Source organism: Tiliqua scincoides, chromosome 4 (genome assembly GCF_035046505.1).
Source record: "Tiliqua scincoides isolate rTilSci1 chromosome 4, rTilSci1.hap2, whole genome shotgun sequence".
Lineage (NCBI taxonomy): Eukaryota > Metazoa > Chordata > Lepidosauria > Squamata > Scincidae > Tiliqua > Tiliqua scincoides.
Genome location: NC_089824.1, coordinates 131758671 through 131776401, shown reverse-complemented (window position 1 = coordinate 131776401; position 17731 = coordinate 131758671). Strand labels below are relative to the sequence as shown.

The 17731-nt window shown below is 42.3% G+C and overlaps 1 protein-coding gene across 1 annotated transcript in view; it reads left to right on the top strand.

The window, feature by feature from the left end:
• The window catches only part of ABCA4 (ATP binding cassette subfamily A member 4), a 126718-nt gene that overhangs the window by 70856 nt on the left and 38131 nt on the right, over positions 1 to 17731 (top strand). Inside the window, exons 18-26 of the mRNA XM_066624558.1 lie at positions 3510 to 3523; positions 4803 to 5003; positions 8646 to 8823; positions 11106 to 11237; positions 12213 to 12352; positions 12894 to 13031; positions 15126 to 15319; positions 15541 to 15631; positions 16873 to 17078. Of these exons, the coding sequence (XP_066480655.1) occupies positions 3510 to 3523; positions 4803 to 5003; positions 8646 to 8823; positions 11106 to 11237; positions 12213 to 12352; positions 12894 to 13031; positions 15126 to 15319; positions 15541 to 15631; positions 16873 to 17078 (1294 nt within the window). The remainder of the gene's footprint in view (positions 1 to 3509; positions 3524 to 4802; positions 5004 to 8645; positions 8824 to 11105; positions 11238 to 12212; positions 12353 to 12893; positions 13032 to 15125; positions 15320 to 15540; positions 15632 to 16872; positions 17079 to 17731) is intronic.

Genomic DNA, 17731 nt, shown 5'->3' with positions numbered 1-17731 from the left:
TGACATGGGTGCATCAGTGCGGGAGGCGTTTAGATAGGACTGAGCTGTTGGATGGTGAGGGAACTGGATACCATGTCCTATGAGGACAGGTTTAAAGAGTTGGGCATGTTTAGTTTGGAAAAGTGATGGTTAAGAGGTGGCATATCTGAGGGGCTGTCATGTAGAAGATGGGATGGATTTGTTCTTGATTGCTTGAGGGGATACAACAAGGGCAAGTGGGTTTGAATTACAGCAAAGGACACTTTGATTAAACATGAGGAAGTACTTCCTGATAGTACGAACTGTTCAGCAATGGAATGATCTGCTTCAGAAAGTGGTAGGCTCTCCATCATTGAAGAGCAGAGACTGGATAGCACTCTATTGGGAATGCTGACTCAATTATCTTGTAGATCCCTTCGAGTTCTATAACATTGTCAGTCACCCATGCTCAAAACCGCATAGGGACTGTAACATGGTCATATTTAGTTATATTTAGTTTTAGTCATAGCTTCCTACCATTGAGACAGCACCTTTTCGAGCTGTTAATATATCCAGGTATGCCCCTAGTCACACATTACATTTTCCATAAATAACTGGGTCATGTGAAGGATGCTTTTGACTATGTGAAACTGGCCTGGGGTGTGTGAACACATTAAGGTTGCTAAACTTAAAAACTAGTTTTAATTAAGTAAAAACCCCAGCCAGCTAGCGCTTTTGTATCATCAAAGACTAAAACAATTTGGTGTTTCCAGTGTCTGGAATATAGATGCATAAGCAAACTGTTCTTTACGACTCTGTTTATCCACAATCAACAAAACCACAGTAACAAATGGTTGCTATACCACAGAGAGGGGAAGAGAAAATCTGTTCTTTGCATGGCGATTCTGCTCACCACCACCATAATACTTCATCAGCTACGACAGGCTGTTTGCCTCTGGTTCTCAACAGATGAAGGTACTTCTAGGCTGGTAGGGGGCTAATCCCCTCTGCAAACGCTCTGAAACCTCTCCCACCAGCACCATCCCAATCTTTACACATGCTAGGGTCAGAGTAAAAAAGAGGCAGCAACATTGTTCCCTTTGAAAGGGATTTACATTTTGTTGCATTCTCAGCTGAAAGGACAGCTTTCCCACTGGACACACTGTGAGAGGAATTCAGAAATATGGTTATCTGGTTATTACTATTGATATCCCTTCTGTTTTCTGGTTTCCAGAATGCCATCCATCACAGAGGCATCGTAAGTCTGCAGCCACTGTCGAGGACTTAGATGAAATTTTGCAAGGCACTAATGGGATCCTAAATATAGAGTAGATGGCATTATAACTTCTATTGGATCAACTCTTTGCCTAGAAGTATTGCAACCTTTTGAACCCCCAGAGCTGCTTCATATTCAGAGCAAAAAACAACAGCAACAACTCAAAAGTTCAGTTCAACATATTGCACATTCTCATTCTTTAACAGTAAATTTGTCCAGTACAATCAGAGTTGGGTGAGCTGGCTCAGGTGTGCATCAGGTTTACCTTGATTTGAAAATGACCCAAACTTAAAAAAAAAAAAAAAAGGCAAATTGTATAGTTTGCCTAGCCCTTTTGAGGCTCAATAAATGCCATTGCCAGCTCTCTCTCATCCCTCATGGTACGCCAGCTCTTTGTCCCCATTAGCTTCTCCCACCAACGCTTTCCCGTTCCTTTTGCAACAGTAGGATGAGTGGCAGCAGTAGTATGTGGAAGGGGAAGATTTTCTCCATCTCTTCTCCCCTTCATTTCCATGGCATGCTCTGAAGTACTGCAGTAGCTGCATTGGTAGACCTGGAATGGCTGTTCCTTTCTCACGCTGTCATCCTGTCCTTAGCAGTGGGAATACAAGGAATTTTGTAAAGTCCCTTGGAATTTGTAGGCTTTTTATTGGCCTGCCTGAGTTTTCCTTGCATAAGCTGATAACCAGTGGAACACGTAAATCAGCTGTTCCAAATTGGGGTGTTACAACGCCCCAGCCTGGGAGAAAAGGTTGCTACCCCCTTAAGGGGAGTGGCGATGTTGCACTGGCGATGAAGGTGCTTCCAGGATCACTGTGAAAAGGGTCTTTTTTAACACTTACTGGGGTCACTATCCACAATCCACAAAACCTTTGGAAGGTGCATGGAGTCTGTAGACCCCTTGATGGGCCTACCCGCACTTCAGAACAGCTCCAAAAAGCAATCCCAACCCACTTCTGGTTTTCAGATAAAAACCCATATCTTAATGTTTGCCAGTTATGGCCAGTTAACTAGAAAAAGAAAACACAACTACCTTATGTAACAAAAAGAGGATTTGCTTAACTCAAAACTGACCAATGAGACTGATTGTTTTGAGAGCCAATAAGGTGTTGTTATGACACAACAGGGAACCAATAAGGTGTTGGTATGAGTCAGCTCTCCATGCTTTCTATGTAACAGAGCTAATCCTAAAACTGTATACTCCAGCTGTGTGTCATTGGGCACAATCCTATCTTGTGGAACAGGCAGGCCAGGATGCCTGCGCTGTATCCAGCGCAAGATAGGGCCCCGAAATGGCTCAGCCAGAGGTAAGGGGAAACTTTTTCCCTTACTCCCGGGTAAGCCACTGCAGCCCCAATGGATCTGCTCGGACTTATGCCACCTCCTGAGGTGGCGTAAGTCCGAGGAGAGTGGAGCAGCTTGAAGCCGCTCCACTGTGCTTGGGAATGGGGGTTGGGATCTGGCATAAGAGCCGGGTCCCAGTTCCACCTCCTGCTCCCCACCTGCCCTGGGACCACCCTCCACCTGCCCTCCCCTGCCCCAGCGCGCCACCCTCTCACCTCCTTCCCGCCTCCTCCCTGCCCACCCCACAGCCTTGTGTTGGTTGAGTTCGGCCAATGCAAGGCTCCCCAGCAGAGTTGGTGTGGAGGCTGGATTCAAGCTCTACAGGCTGGCACGCATCTCTTTGCTGGCCCAGCCAACTCATGAGGAGATGCAAACGTGTTTTACGGCCCGTTTGCAACTCTACTGGGTCAGCACAAGGGACTTGCACCAGCCCAAGGTCACATCAGGATTGCGCCCATTAAGTTGGCTACTAGATTTTTGTTGGTTACTGATTTGATGTATGACCTGTACTGTTATATATTAAAATAAATACATAATGTTAATTTATTATGGGCAGGGAGGAGGCGGGAAGGAGGTGAGAGGGTGGCGTGCTGGGGCAGGGGAGGGCAGGTGGAGGGTGGTCCCAGGGCAGGTGGGGAGCAGGAGATGGAACTGGGACCTGGCTCTTATGCCAGATCCCAACCCCCATTCCCAAGCACAGTGGAGCGGCTTCAAGCTGCTCCACTCTCTTCAGACTTACGCCACCTCAGGAGGTGGCATAAGTCCGAGCAGATCCATTGGGGCTGCAGTGGCTTACCCGGGAGTAAGGGAAAAAGTGAGGCCTTGGTGAGGCCACTGCATTTAGGCTATGAGTATGATATTATTTATTCTGTTTGGTCTCGTAAGGAAGGAAGTCCATCATGGGGGTGATGCCATGAGTTCTCACATTGAGTGATATAAACCCTAGTGACGCCTCTGCATGCAGTACACAATAAATACAACACACTGCCAAACAGAAAGCAATGTTGCAGTGATGAGACCTCATACAGTTTAATATTGTCCTCCATACCTTTCTTAGAGTTATTCAAATTTAGGAACAACCCTTTTGGATTAATTTAGAGTCCTAGTCTACTTTGGAGAGCAGTGCAGGAGATTGTAAACAGTTCCAGGCCTTGAGCTATTTAGGTGCATGCCTTCTGGCGCACCTGTTTTCCCCTAAACAACCATGTATGAAATGTTGCTGTTTAATTGAAACACTAGTTTTATCTCAAATATGTGTTTATTTTTCCAAGAGAAGAAAGGCATTTCTTTTTAAAAAAACACAAATTTTTTCTTGACACAACAAAATATGAAAGACAAGTAAGGATGTGCCAAAGCTAGTGTCTTCATGTAGCTAGAGGGGTAATAAGATATTATCCCAAACTTGCAGAAGGCAAGAGCATATTTGCTTACAAGAATCTTAAAATTAGCAGCTTCCCTACAACTTTTTCAATGGTTAGAACTACCTGATGAAGCCCTAAGAAGCAGATAATTACACAGGTGCAGGAGTACATTTGAAGTTTTTAAAAAAATCATTCTACCTTTATAAGCCCTGGATATTATATTCATCATAAAATCAATACAATACACTGGCATGGAGATTCTACTCTGTAACAAACTTCCCATAACAAAAATGGGTGCTGATGGAGCAAATAAAACGAGCATTGTATATGAGCAGATGGAAAAGGGGAGGTGTGTGTGTGTGTGTGTGTGTGTGTGTGTGTGTGTGTGTGTGATGCATGCATTTTGGAAAAGCACAATGCCTTGTAGAGATGCATCAGGTACAACTCTAGCAACTGATTGAAACTATCTGTTGAATTTCTCCCTGGGAATCCCTCCCTAGTTCAATGTCAAACTGAAAGAACAAGGCAAAATATGGATACATGGAGCCTAACTGTCAACCCAACATAATATACAAGATTGTACAAAGTCTTTCTGCTTACATAGTGCAGAATTTAAGGTGATGACCTTAAATTCCAATTTCCACATTTTTAGGAACACAAATGAAAGCAGTTTAAATATCGTTTTAAATCAAACTGGTTTTTTTGTTTGAATATCTCATCTGTTGTCAACTGCTGGGTTCTTAAGATGAAGATGCCACTGAAGTGATGCCTTTTATAGGTCTTTTCTTTTGTAATGGTAGTGGTTATCATGATGGTCGCAATGAAAGTAACTTGCCTTTTGATTAACCTATACAAAGGTTCAGAAAAGGAAGGCAGTGTTGACAAAAAGGCTGAAGAAGAGATGAGGAAAAGCATGGCTGATGAGCCTGATAAGGGAGAAGAAAAGACCAGCATCCAGAGGCAGAAGGACGGTAAAGAAAACAAATGTAAACACAAAAGAAAAAGAGAGAGCCACAAGCAGGGGAAGCCTGAGACAGAGACAAAAGACAAAGATGACATTTCTAGTAAGGAAAGAAAGAAGTGGAGTAATCGCAGCTCTTGTGTGTGTTCTACATTTGAACTATAATGTGCTTTTCAGTGTCAGTCAAATTTGTCTCTCTGTGTCTTGTGTGAGAGAATATAGGTGGATGTAGCAAGTAGAGGTGTGTAGCTTTATTGCCCAAGGACCAATTCTCATGTAGTAATTGGTCACAATAAGAATTCCTGTTGGTAGGCCATGCTAATGTGTGTCTTCCATGCATACATCCTTTAAAAAATCATTTTGTGAGCACCAGACATTGTACCTGAGGACCAGTTTACTAAATCAGCAGGATCACATAGCAAAAGCTTATCTTGGGCTGTATGACTTCAGCATGCAAACTGGAAATCCCATGTCTGAATGCTCACCCATGACAAATAGATACATATTTCCTTTTAAAAATTAGCATGTCATAAAGAAAACTGGACTGAAAACATTTCATTCTCTCTAACATGCTATGTCCTACTTGAAGTTCAGGTACCACTTTTTCTTTCTGCAAAGTTGGGGTTTCCACATTTAGCAGCAAGCTGGTGATTCCAGCACTGAGGGCAAGTTAAGAACCTGGTAGTAAGCCTCTGCAAGACTTGAAGTAAACCCAGAGTCATTGAGTCTTTTTATGACTCAGATTGTGATGATGTGTGCTCTGGAGTGAATGAAAGCAGGGCAGTCCTTCAAAAGAACTAGCCTGGGAAGAAGCAAAGGTCAATATACCAAATCTCACTGTCCTTGTTATCTTGGCTTATTTCGCTCTTCAACTCCAAGTTTCTTCAAGGCTTTGAAAATACTGTGGAAGCCAGCCTTCCTCTCGCTTAGGGTAAATACCTGACATTCCCCTGTCTAACCTGTGACCTTTAGGCAGCTCAACTGATGAGTGAATTGGGTGTGTTTTTGAAATATACTCACTCAGTAGACCAGATTCAACAATATCAAATAAGCAACATATCAAATAAGACCTGTCAGAGTGTCTTTTCACACTGAAGACTCAGGGTTCTTCCACCACTACAAATTAAGAGTACTGTGCCAAGACTATTCAGCTTAAGGGGTGTTCTGACAACAGCCTTGAGCTGTAACATTTTTCAGCTGGGAGATTGAAGAATGGGGAGCTTCCAAACTTCACCTGTTCTTGCAGCTCCAGCCCACCAAACCTGAGGGCTAAAGGATGCTGTCAAAAATCTCCTCAGGACCTATTTCTCACAAACAGCTGGTGAGGTGGTAATAGCAGAATAGTACTTCGGATTGCTCAAATGATTGAATGCTCCCCCATGGGGGGAAAAAGCAGAAAATTAGCATGTCAGAGAGAAGACTAGGCTACAACTTCTGTCTCCCATCTTGTTTTCTGTGTGCCATGGTGGACAGTCAGTCATGCAAGTCCCCACCTGCAGTCAGAAGTGGTATAATTCAGATGCACCTTTACTAACTCATCCGCTGCTTGTGAGAACTAGGTGTAGCTGCAAGACTCTGTGTACTCCTAATTCCTAGAAAATGATGCCCAGAATTAATTTGGCAGGAGAGGGAGATGGGGATGTGGGTGAATGGGGTATAGGTCTATACAAAAGAGGTGGGGAGCCTTGGATGTATATGCATGAGACAGTGGAAATGAGTAGCTAAGAAAAAAATGGCAAAGCCAGATTTTTCCACTTCTACACGTCAGACTGAAATCTTCTATATTTATCTGATTTTGGCACTGTCAAACTTGTCATGGGTAAGTCAGCAGGTGGTTCGGTTTGATAGGAATTTGGAAGTCTGATATTATCATGTTTTTCCTTAACCTTACAGTCAGGAAGGCTACAACCTTAAACCACACCTATACAAGATGTGTAAAAAAGAATGGCTGTAATGATGAAACTAGAAAAACTAGAGAAGCACAGGTAGCAGGGGGAAATGTGAATGGATGCAGTCCCATGACAGAGCCGGTGTACAGACCTCTGAAGCACAGGCAACAAGTTCTAAAAACAGATTTTTTAAGGAAATAAAATTATAATTGTAACAAATGTTAAGTTTGTTAGAGACTTCCAGATTATTTGACCTGCCTGTAATAAGAACTTTTCTCAGAAACCGATTGGGGGAGGGAGTACCTTCCCACTATAGCATTTGAACACACAGTAGGTTGCTGGGCCTAGATACTTGTGGTCTGAGGGGCTTTAACATTTAATTTGGCCCTTATTGTGTAAGAACCAAAACAGAGGTCATCTGTCACTAGTGCTGTTTCTTCTCTTTTCAAGCTACACTGCTGTGAGATGAGTTGTGTAACTGTGGTGTTTTGTGGCTCATCTTCCTCTGTGACTCTTTGCTTCAAAGAACCTTTTTTTAAATTAGAGTGGAAGAATCACAGACATTTCTAGCCAAGGGGTCATCAACAGAATGGGTCACACCCCTGTTGGCTGTTCCCTTACAATTCTTCTGGGTGCTGATAAATTAAATAAACAACCATTATGAAAAGCTTTCTTCCCAAATCTTGAGGTAACTTGTATAAACACAAGTTTCACAGGCTCTGCACCTTAGATTTACGTCTCCGTAAATTCCCATGGAGATCATTTACTTCAAAGTCTTTGTTTGGCCCAGAATTAAGGAAAATAAAATAATTCCTGTGGTGACATTTAAAATGGTAGTGTTATGATCTCACTCCTCTGTACAGCCTATGGGGCATAAGGACACCCCGGGCCTTGATTTGTCCTGCTGCACAGAGGTGACGTTCTCCCACTAAGACAAAAAGAAAATGCTGTTGTTTTAAACTGGGTTGTTTACATTCCGTTCCCCTTGTTGAAGAAAAAAAAGTTGTCCATCTGGGCAATTGGATTATTTTCATGTCAGATTTCATCACAGCTTTAAATACACATCTGGCCTTGGAATCTCTAAGGACCCAAGCATGCGTTGTGGCTGCATACAGAGGCCATATTAAATTACGCCATGTAGTGGCTGAGACTGTGTTGGACTGAGCTGTTTGGGAGCAGCTGGTAATCATGCAGATTAGTTGTGCAGACATTTTTTTCCTGCCTGCTTGTCGTATGGATAAATATGCACAAACATGCTTGAACACCCCAGCAGTAAATATATAATAAGCAAAATATTTGACAGTTTTTTGCCCCTCTAATTGTAGCTAACAATCTGCCATTTGAGACAGTTTCGTAGTGCCTAAGGGTAGAACTGACCTTGGCTGCTGTATATGTACAACTTGGAGATATACCCATCAGGTGGAGCAATTTAAAATAGTCTTCCCATGGGATCTGTAATGGGTAAGCCAACCTTCAGTGTGATGATATGAACGAATACATAATGCAAATGGGCAATACATTCCATTTTATCATATTGTTTCTATAAAACCATCTACAGAGCTAGTTCTTTACATGCTTCTCATGGTGTACTCCAGAACCATTTATGCCATGGTGTTAGAGGGAATACAGCTCTGAGCATTTTGTAATGTAGCTGTCTGATTCATGTATCCCTCCATCCAATCCTTTGTTTTATACTACTTGGATTTTAAATATGCCAATAAAGGTTTTTTGTATCTTGTATCTTGTAATGTAGCTGCTTCTTCTCACATGTAGATAATGTGTTATGAGATCTGGGAGCTGCAGTAAAAAGTTCACCCCTATGGTTGTTTAATTGTTAATTTCTTTTGCATTTCAAGCAAACCTCTTCTTTGAAGCTGAGCCTTCTGGTCTGGTCCCAGGTGTGTGTATTCAGAACCTGGTGAAGATCTTCCCCAGTCGCTCCAAGCCAGCTGTGGATGGGATGAATATTACTTTCTATGAGGGCCAGATCACGGCTCTCCTTGGCCACAATGGAGCTGGAAAGACAACCACTATGTGAGTCAGTTTGGGATAAGATTAAGTGCCTACCAATGCATGCAACAATTGCAAGGATACAGAGTGTATACTGTACATGGTTTCGTGTATACACATTCATTGTTGTTGGGTTTTTTTTAGATTTTAATTGATAGTGATAAATGAAATTAGGTTTTAAGACCATTAACAAAAGAATAAAAAAGGAGGAAAGAGTTAATAGAACTCCAGTTAATGCCAAAAGTCTGTTTAACTTGAATGCATTTAAGTCAATGGAGATGTGCATTTGCAAAATGTATATGGCTATTTCTAAGTGCAGCAGAAAATTCCTGTTTCCAAAGTCGGTAAAATGGAGGGTTACACCACCATACTAATAATGGGTAAACTCCATTGTCTCAGTTAGGAATCAGCTTGTTATTTACAAACTTTCTTAGTGAACATTCAAAAAAGACTAGCTTGTTTTCTGGGAGGTTCCCTCTTGGCTCATAATTTTGGGTCATGCACAGATGGTGTCATGTGCGTACATGTTATTTTCTTACTTCTGAAAATCGTAGTAGGTCTTTCTCTCTCTCTTTCTCACACAGACACTCACATGGGCCAAAGGCCCATCCAGTCTAGCATGTGTTTCCCATGGGCGCACACCAGTTGCCTCTGGGAAGCCCAGTAGCAAAAGAGAAGGACATACCATCTAATCCACCATTGCTTCCCTGCTGCTGGTATTCAGAAGCATATTGCCAGTGGACCTGGAAATAGCATATAGTTAAATTCTTTGAATTTGGAAACACCTTACTTCCGCCTTAGTTTTAATGCAGCTAATGGTCTTGTTCCCCTGTTTCCTACATATATTTACTGTTGCTGTCTGTCTTAAATTTTATGATTTGGAACATCCCCATCTGTGATTGCATTGACTTGTGGGAGAGGGAGGGAAAGAGGGAGGGGACATTATTCCAAATCAGGAAAGGCCTTGGGGGAAGGAAATTCCTATCTTATAAAAGTGAAAGTACCAGGAAAAACAAAAGCAGTTGTCTCTATAAGAGCAGCATTTTCCTGGGATCAGGTTGTCTTAAATATGCTGCAAGAGATGAGTCTTTTGTCTGAAATGGCTGAAAAAGCAGTGAAGTCAGCAATGTTGATATGCCCCTTGGGCCTGTGAGAGTTCCAGGTGCCTTGTCTTTCAGGGGATTGGACAAACATTTCCTTTGTTTTCCACTTCCACTGCACTTAGGTTTCTTCCTGAGTCATTTTTAATCTAAGGTTGCCAGATCAAAATTTCAAAAATTATGAATGTGGCAGATTTGTTCCATCTGTTCTGTTTTTTTGTATCTTTCAATGAACTTGGTGGATCCTGAAACAAAAAGCAATCAAGCAGTCCTGTTGGGCTGTGTTTCCAGGGCCAAGCTAGACTTTATGCTTAGTGCAACAGGTGAAACATAAGAGAGTTGCTCATAGTTTGGATGAAACTAAAGCTTGAGATTCTAAACCACTTTGAAAGTGATGAAAGACAAAAAGATTGGGTTCATCAAAATCTGCAGTGAACACAATCTATGTATCAAAAATACAAAGGAAGAGCTTGAATGTTGTTGGTGGCAATAAGCTTACAAAATTTACACACGAGGGGCATGAAATACAGCTTCCTGCTCAGTCTAAAAGCATCTCTTTACTGTTACAATGTTTAACACTTTATAGCTATAATGGTATTGTTTATATTATTGTACCACACAACTTTTTCCTTATGGCTTTAGGCATTTTTAGGGTGATTTTTGGGTGAATTTAGAATGGCTTTGGAACAAGTTAGAATTTTTCCAGTTTAAATTAATGTAATAATTGTGCGCATCCAGACTTTCGCTATAAGGGCTGCTTTCAGGAACGAATTAAGTACAGTAATGAGGGAAGACTATATACAGTTCTATAAATGTGCACTGCAGTTCTCCAAATGCATCCAGAGGCCTCAAGCACCACCTAGTGGCATCCCGAATACATTAATTTCAATGCATCGAAAACTGCTTAAATTTTTAAAAATAACCAAGTATGCAGTTGGCTATCTCTCTCCTTGCCAGTTTTTCATAGAAATTGACACCCTGGCTATTTTCACCTACATTTTCTGAGTTTTTAATTAATTGTTGCCTGTGCTCATGGATTTGTTTTAACTGCTTAGGATATTTGGTTATTCCTGTGTCTTTGTATTGGCTTGTGTTCATCATGTGGTACACCAAATACATAGTCCCTAAAAGAACAGTGGAGTAGAATGTATTCTTATTTTTATGTGCTTATTAAATTTATATTTAAATGTTTTGTTTGTTTGCTAGGTCAATTCTCACAGGTTTGTTCCCACCTACATCTGGAACAATACTGGTTGGTGGTAAGGACATTCAGATACACACGGATGCCATCCAACAGAGTATCGGCATGTGCCCTCAGTACAACATTTTGTTCAACCAGTAAGTGCTATTGAAAACTTGACTGGAAGTAAGGCGTTTCCAAATTCAAAGACTGCGGTTGTCTCAAGGTCTCGTCCCAGGCCTGTTTTTCTTACGACTGGCAACACTACAGCTATTTTTTGAAGCAAGAGGTGGTATTTTCACTCTCTTTGGCCCACAGTTAGGATCAAACTTACTACTTGTGGCAAATGAATAATTTGCTGTTAAGATGTGTGTGTCTGTTATGCTATGGCTTAGGCGGAATTTCAGTTCGGACACTCAACAAACATTCTAAAGCAGCAGTTCCCAAACCGTGGGTCTGGGACCCACCAGTGGGTCGTGAACCAATTTTTGGTGGTTTGCAAAACTGACAGGGCAGATTAGGCTATGTTCATCAAGGGTAAACAAACTGCTACTGGGCGGGGGGGGGGGGGAGGAAGCACTGCTGCCCAATCACTGTTATAGACCCACTCCTTGGCATTTATAAATCTGGCAGCAGCCTCCAGGGCCTCTAAAAAGTTTGGGAACCATTGTTCTAAGGTCAAGTTTGTGGAAAAGATGACAATCCACCATTTTAAGAAATGGAGAGGTTATTAGGTGTATGGTTCGAGGAGCAGTAGCATAACAGTAAGTGCTTTTTAAACTTGCAAAAAGGCTTTTTAGTTGTACTACAAATCCTCCTCCTGTCCCCACCCCTCACACAGGATGAAAATAGATAATAGTTTTAAGAGAGATAAATGGTTGTAGAGAAATGTTGCTTCTTACAGTAGACGCACATTTCTTTTGTGTCTCACGTTTTGCAGGTTTTGGAAACAATGCTAAAACTGTGAACTAGAAGTAAAAGTGAGTTGAGCAGTGACTGTTCTTTCAAACAAGTTTTCCAAAAGGAAAAAAAACAACCAGATTGTCTGTTGTTTCTGCAGTATAATGGTGTAACATTCTAATCTGTTTGGATCAACTAACACAGCACTGTGTCTTTCTGGAACTTTTCTATAGCCTTACTGTTGCAGAACACATCCTGTTTTATGCTCAGCTAAAAGGGAGGTCCAGAGAAGAGGCTGAACTGGAAACGGAGATGATGCTGGAAAACATAGGCCTTCCACATAAACGGAATGAAGAGGCTCAACATTTGTCAGGTACCCATACATTTGTTCTCTGTAGCCTTTTAGCTCCTAAATGTTAAGCTCCTGCTGTTGCCTCTGAGGGCAGATGTTCAGTGGGAGATACGGGCCCAGGGGTCCCAAGGCCTACCAAAGCTGCAGAACAGCTGGAGAAGGTTCATTCTACAGAGGAACAGTGGTGGGTGGGTTGTTTAACCCTTGCTGCACCTGCCACTCTTCTCAGTAGAGTCAAAGAATATATTTACTAGCAAATTTAAGGGAGGGAAAAATGGCTGCATTGGTTTGTCCTGTGACACTTTAATAAGGTCTAGCAAATGTATAGCGGCATAAGCATTTGTGGGGAAGAGCCAACTTTGTCAGGTACATTGGCTAAAATGGCTCAGCTCTGTGGAAAACTATCCTGCAGTGAAATTGTTAGTCCTTAGGGTGTTTTGTGAGATGTTGTTTGTGCAGGCTTTGTTGCATATTACAGGGAAACAACCTTCCTATTAATTGATCTTCTACATTCTGTTGCAAATATGCATCTCTTGCAGTTTTAATCCTCTATATTCCTTAGGTGGCATGCAGCGGAAGCTATCTGTTGCCATTGCCTTTGTAGGCGAAGCAAAAGTGGTTGTCCTGGATGAGCCCACCTCTGGAGTTGATCCATATTCAAGACGATCTATTTGGGACCTTATCCTAAAGTATCGTTTGGGTAATTTTACCTATTCCATAACTTAATAATGTAAAGAGAGCCTGCTGTTTATGCAAAAAAGCCTGTTGTTTCAGATGAAGCAGATTCTGTTTGATACTTTGTTGTTTAAATCTGCAATGTATACTTTGACTACCTGCTAAGAATTATTCTTCCTTAATGAAAGCATATGAAGTAAACTTCCCATTAAGCTGGAATGGCAACAAAGATTCGACAACTTGTCGGCTCTGCACTGTTTTGCAGAGCATGTGCTTACATGAATGTACACCCAGACACACTGAGGCTTGACAAGGATAGATGCACTTTCCACCAGGGTGAGAGCACCTCACCAGCTACTCAAGTTTATGTTGCTTGTCCCATTTTATAGGCTGTCAAGCTTTAGCATATGAAGCCATCTAAAGTTAAAAAATGACTAATGATAGGCTAGAATAGGAGTCTGTATCCAGTAGTTTTGCCAGTAAGCGCCAATTCACTCACTCCTTTCCTCACTATCACCTACCTACCTACCTATCTTATCCTATCAGTGAACTATAGCCTCTCATTTTCTCCCGTATGTCTCTTGCATCTGCCTTTTCTCTCCCTCCACTTTTGCTCCCATCGATGCATCTTTCCACTTTCTTGCCCTTTTCTTTCCCTCCCTTAACTTTCTAATTCATCTCTCTCACCCACCTGTTTCCCCTCACAATCTTTTCTCTTTTCTCTCACATCTCTCTCCTGCTCACCTCCTTTCTGACATATGTACAATTGGGGTAAGACTTGCACAGTGCAACATAAATGAGATGGATGTACAGTACCCACTTTTGGAAGAGTGGCTGCATGCAGGTTAAATTAGATTCGTATGACAACTATGGGCATGTTCATTCCCACCACTAGGGAGAGCTAGTTCCTAGTTTATAGGCTTGTGGTTTGCTCTCCCCTGCTTTGACCAGACATTTCAGTTTCTTACTTTCATGTTTGCCTGTGTAACAGTGGCTGCAGTTCCTTCACTGTTGCAGTCAAGTTCTTAATAAAACCCAGCTTTGCCTTGTGTAGGATTGATTGATTCCCTCAGTTCTGCCAATACTCACTGCAAATGCATGTATCCAAATGGCATGAGAAACACAAAGTATTTTGATAATGAAGTGTTTGGATAGATAGGCATGCTGATCAAATTATCATGGTTTGCTTACGTGAGTTAATTTGGATGAATAAATAATCATGTTTCATTTAATGCAGGAGCCTCCATACTACGGTAAGTGGGCCGAATCCAGCACACTGAGAAAATAATCTTGGGTGCGGCAGTTGAAAAGCCTTATCATTCTGCCCTTCTGCCTTCAGTCTTCACACCCAATCTTTGCAGCAAGCCTCATCGGGCAGCTGCTTCCCCCATGAAATTGGGGCACAGAGCTTTCTGGGATGATCGGCAGCGGAAGTGGCTGCCTGGTGCAAGTTGCTGCAAAGATCGGACGTGAAGACTGGAGACATCCGGGCAGAATGGTGAGGCCTCGCCGCCACCACACTCAAGATGGTTTTCTCGGTGCACTGCAGCCCATAGTTTGGAGACCCCTGATTTAATGCATAGGATGCTGCATTGTTAAAGTTCCCATGTCTTCTCTTGGACTATGCAGTTATTGTTTTATCAGTTGTATAATTTATTAGTTTAGGTTACAAAAGTCCAAAGAGCGAGATGAGGCAAGTCTGGGCAAGTTAGGATGAGCCCATGACAAGATGCAGCAGCAAACTGAGTGCCTTTTTCTGGTCACACCAAAGAGGCAGGGTGTCTGGAAGGCCTTTCCTATGATCAGGCCTTGTCACATGAACAGCTGTAGCCTTTGATGTATCTGGGTGGCTCTTACAGTCTGCCTCATCTCTTTCCAATTGCTAGTGATCTTCTCGGATTAGAGCATAGGGTGTTTCATAGTGTGTCTGATACCTGCAATGCCACAGGTTCAGGATCTGATTTCAGCCTGAATTCTTTTGTGACACAAGTGTGGATAATTAAGGTTTCCCAGTAAATGTTTTGGTCTATATTTCAGGGAATGTTGCATCATTCCTTGTATGTTACCATTGTGGTATTAAAGAGGCAGTATTTTCTTTGCCACATTTCCTTCCTTTTAGGTAAGACCATTATCCTGTCTACCCACCACATGGATGAAGCAGACATCCTTGGAGACCGGGTTGCCATCCTTTCCCAAGGGAAGCTGCACTGCTCAGGATCCCCTGTTTTCCTAAAGAACTCCTTTGGGACAGGCTATTATCTCACCTTGGTCCGCAAGATGAAAAACATCCAGGATAGTGAAGGAAAGGAGGTAGTAAGTTTTTAGCACCGTGTTGCAGAAATGATCTGCAAGCAGCATTTACCCCTCCCCCATCTGCAGATATATGATTTTTTTCAGTGGCAAAGGGTTGAAGTGATATTCTTCACCTCTGGCAAGTAGAATGGAACTTCTGATATGGTTCTGCCACTATACCTGTGTCATGAGCACATCATAACTGACAGCATTTCTCCTTCAATTTGCTTATCTATTCTTAGACCTCCTGTAGCTTGGGATCGAAATGTTCCTGCTCCTGTTCCAGCTGTGCACCTACAAACAAGACAGAAACCGTTGAACAGGAATTGGACGGTGAGAATATGGATTGTGCTGTTAATTCTTTTCACAGTCTTATGAAATACAAGCAGGTCACTTAGGGCGCAGTCCTAAGGTGCCCTTGAACTAGCGCAAGTGCCTTGTGCCGGCTCGGGACTGTAGCAAACATGCTGTAAGGCACATTTGTGCCAACTTTTGAGTCAGGAGGCCAGTACAAAGATCCGAGCTGGCCTCCTAGCACTGATACAGTCCCTGGGCTTGGTAAGTTTGTGCCAGCCCTGCCAGGCTGGTGCGGGAGTCTGGGGGTGTGTGAAGAGTGCAGGGAGGAGGCATTTTGGGGCGGGAGGACGGCAGGCAGCAGGTGGGCCCATTGGTGAACGGGCAGGGAGTGGGAGGTGGGGCCAGGATCCAACACTTATGCCAAACCATAGCCCCATTCCCAAACAACCAGGGGCTGCTCAGATTTACGCCACCAATTTAGGTGGTGCAGATCCAAGTAGACCAATTGGGGCTGCTGCAATTATACCCAGGGTAAGAGGAATTATTTCCCCTTGCCTTGGGCCAAATCACAGCCAGCCCCAAACTTACACTGCGCAGGCCCGCTGGCCTGCCTGTTGCAGTGCAAGTTAGGGTTGTGCTGTTAGATTCATGGAGACCCATCAATGGCTGTTAGCAATTAAAGCTAAATTGAACCATGTTCTTTAAACTGAACATTTGTTCCCTTACTTTGGGGCTGCATGGCGATTGCATTGGTGCTGGAAGGTTGTTAGGATTGGGCTGAAAATAACTAGAAGCTATAAGGTCTGATTCATTAGGACCCTTCTTCTTTTTGTGACCTTCTTGTGGTTTATTGATTGCAACAGGCTAATAGTTGGGTCAACCCACTATTAACAAAAAAAAAGAAGTCCAGCAGATGCAGGAGATAAATATATTGGTAACCAATACATTCCAGTGCATTTATAGCAAATAGCTCCTTGTCACTAATGATTTCCTTAAAACATCTTGGAATTTATATGACTGGTCGCAATAAATCTGACTGCGACAAAGATTAAGGCTGCAGTCCTATGCATGCATACTTGAGAGTAAGCCCCATTAAACTCAGTGGGAATTTACTTTCAAATAAACACACACAGAATTGGGTTGCGCCACAATTTATAGAATAAGAGAAGCCATTCCATCCCATCTTCTTGTATATGTCTGCAGTAGCAATTGCATTTGAACGCACTCCATGTACAAGTCACCATTCATTCTCCGCACAATGCTTTGACTCTTTGCAGGTGATGTGGATGAACTAAACGAACTGATCCATCATCATGTTCCAGAATCAAAGTTAATTGAAAGTATTGGTCAGGAGCTTATTTACCTTCTTCCCAGTAAGGATTTTAAACAACGAGCCTATGCTAGTCTCTTCAGAGAGTTAGAAGAAACCCTGGCCGATGTGGGACTCAGCAGTTTTGGAATTTCAGACACATCACTTGAAGAGGTACTTTCTTCTCTCCCCCCAACTCCTGTCCTTATTTCAGATGAATATTCATGGCCAGATAGTATAATAATTGCTAATGAAACTTATGCCTGTGTCTGAATTCTATTATTCAAAATTGCATAGAACCGCAGACCTAAAGGAAGGCACCCTCTGGCCTCTAGACCAATAGTTCTCAAACTGTGGGTCTGAGACCCACCAGTGGGTTGAAACCCAATTTTTGGTGGTTCACAAAATTGACAGGGCAGAGTTGGCTATGTGCATCAAGGGTAAAACAAGCTGCTATGGGAGAGGGAAGCCCTGCTGGCCAATCACCATTATAGCCACATCCATTGGCATTTATAAATCAGGCAACAGCCTCTAAAAGTCTCTAAAAAGTTTGAGAACCACTGCTCAAACTAACATCTGCTTATGTGTGTAGTTGTGGGTGGAATTAATACCATATTATTGTATGCTAACATTCTGTTACAAACTGACTTGAGAAAAAGACAGGATATAACTCTCCTAAATTTAGGAAGAAAATGACTTAATTAAAGGTATACAAGCTTAATTAAAGGTACTGGAAGTTCAATAGATTATATACTACAAAAATATTATATAATTACTAATGTTTGCATCCTGTACTACTGGTATTGTTTTATTTCTGTAAGGAATTT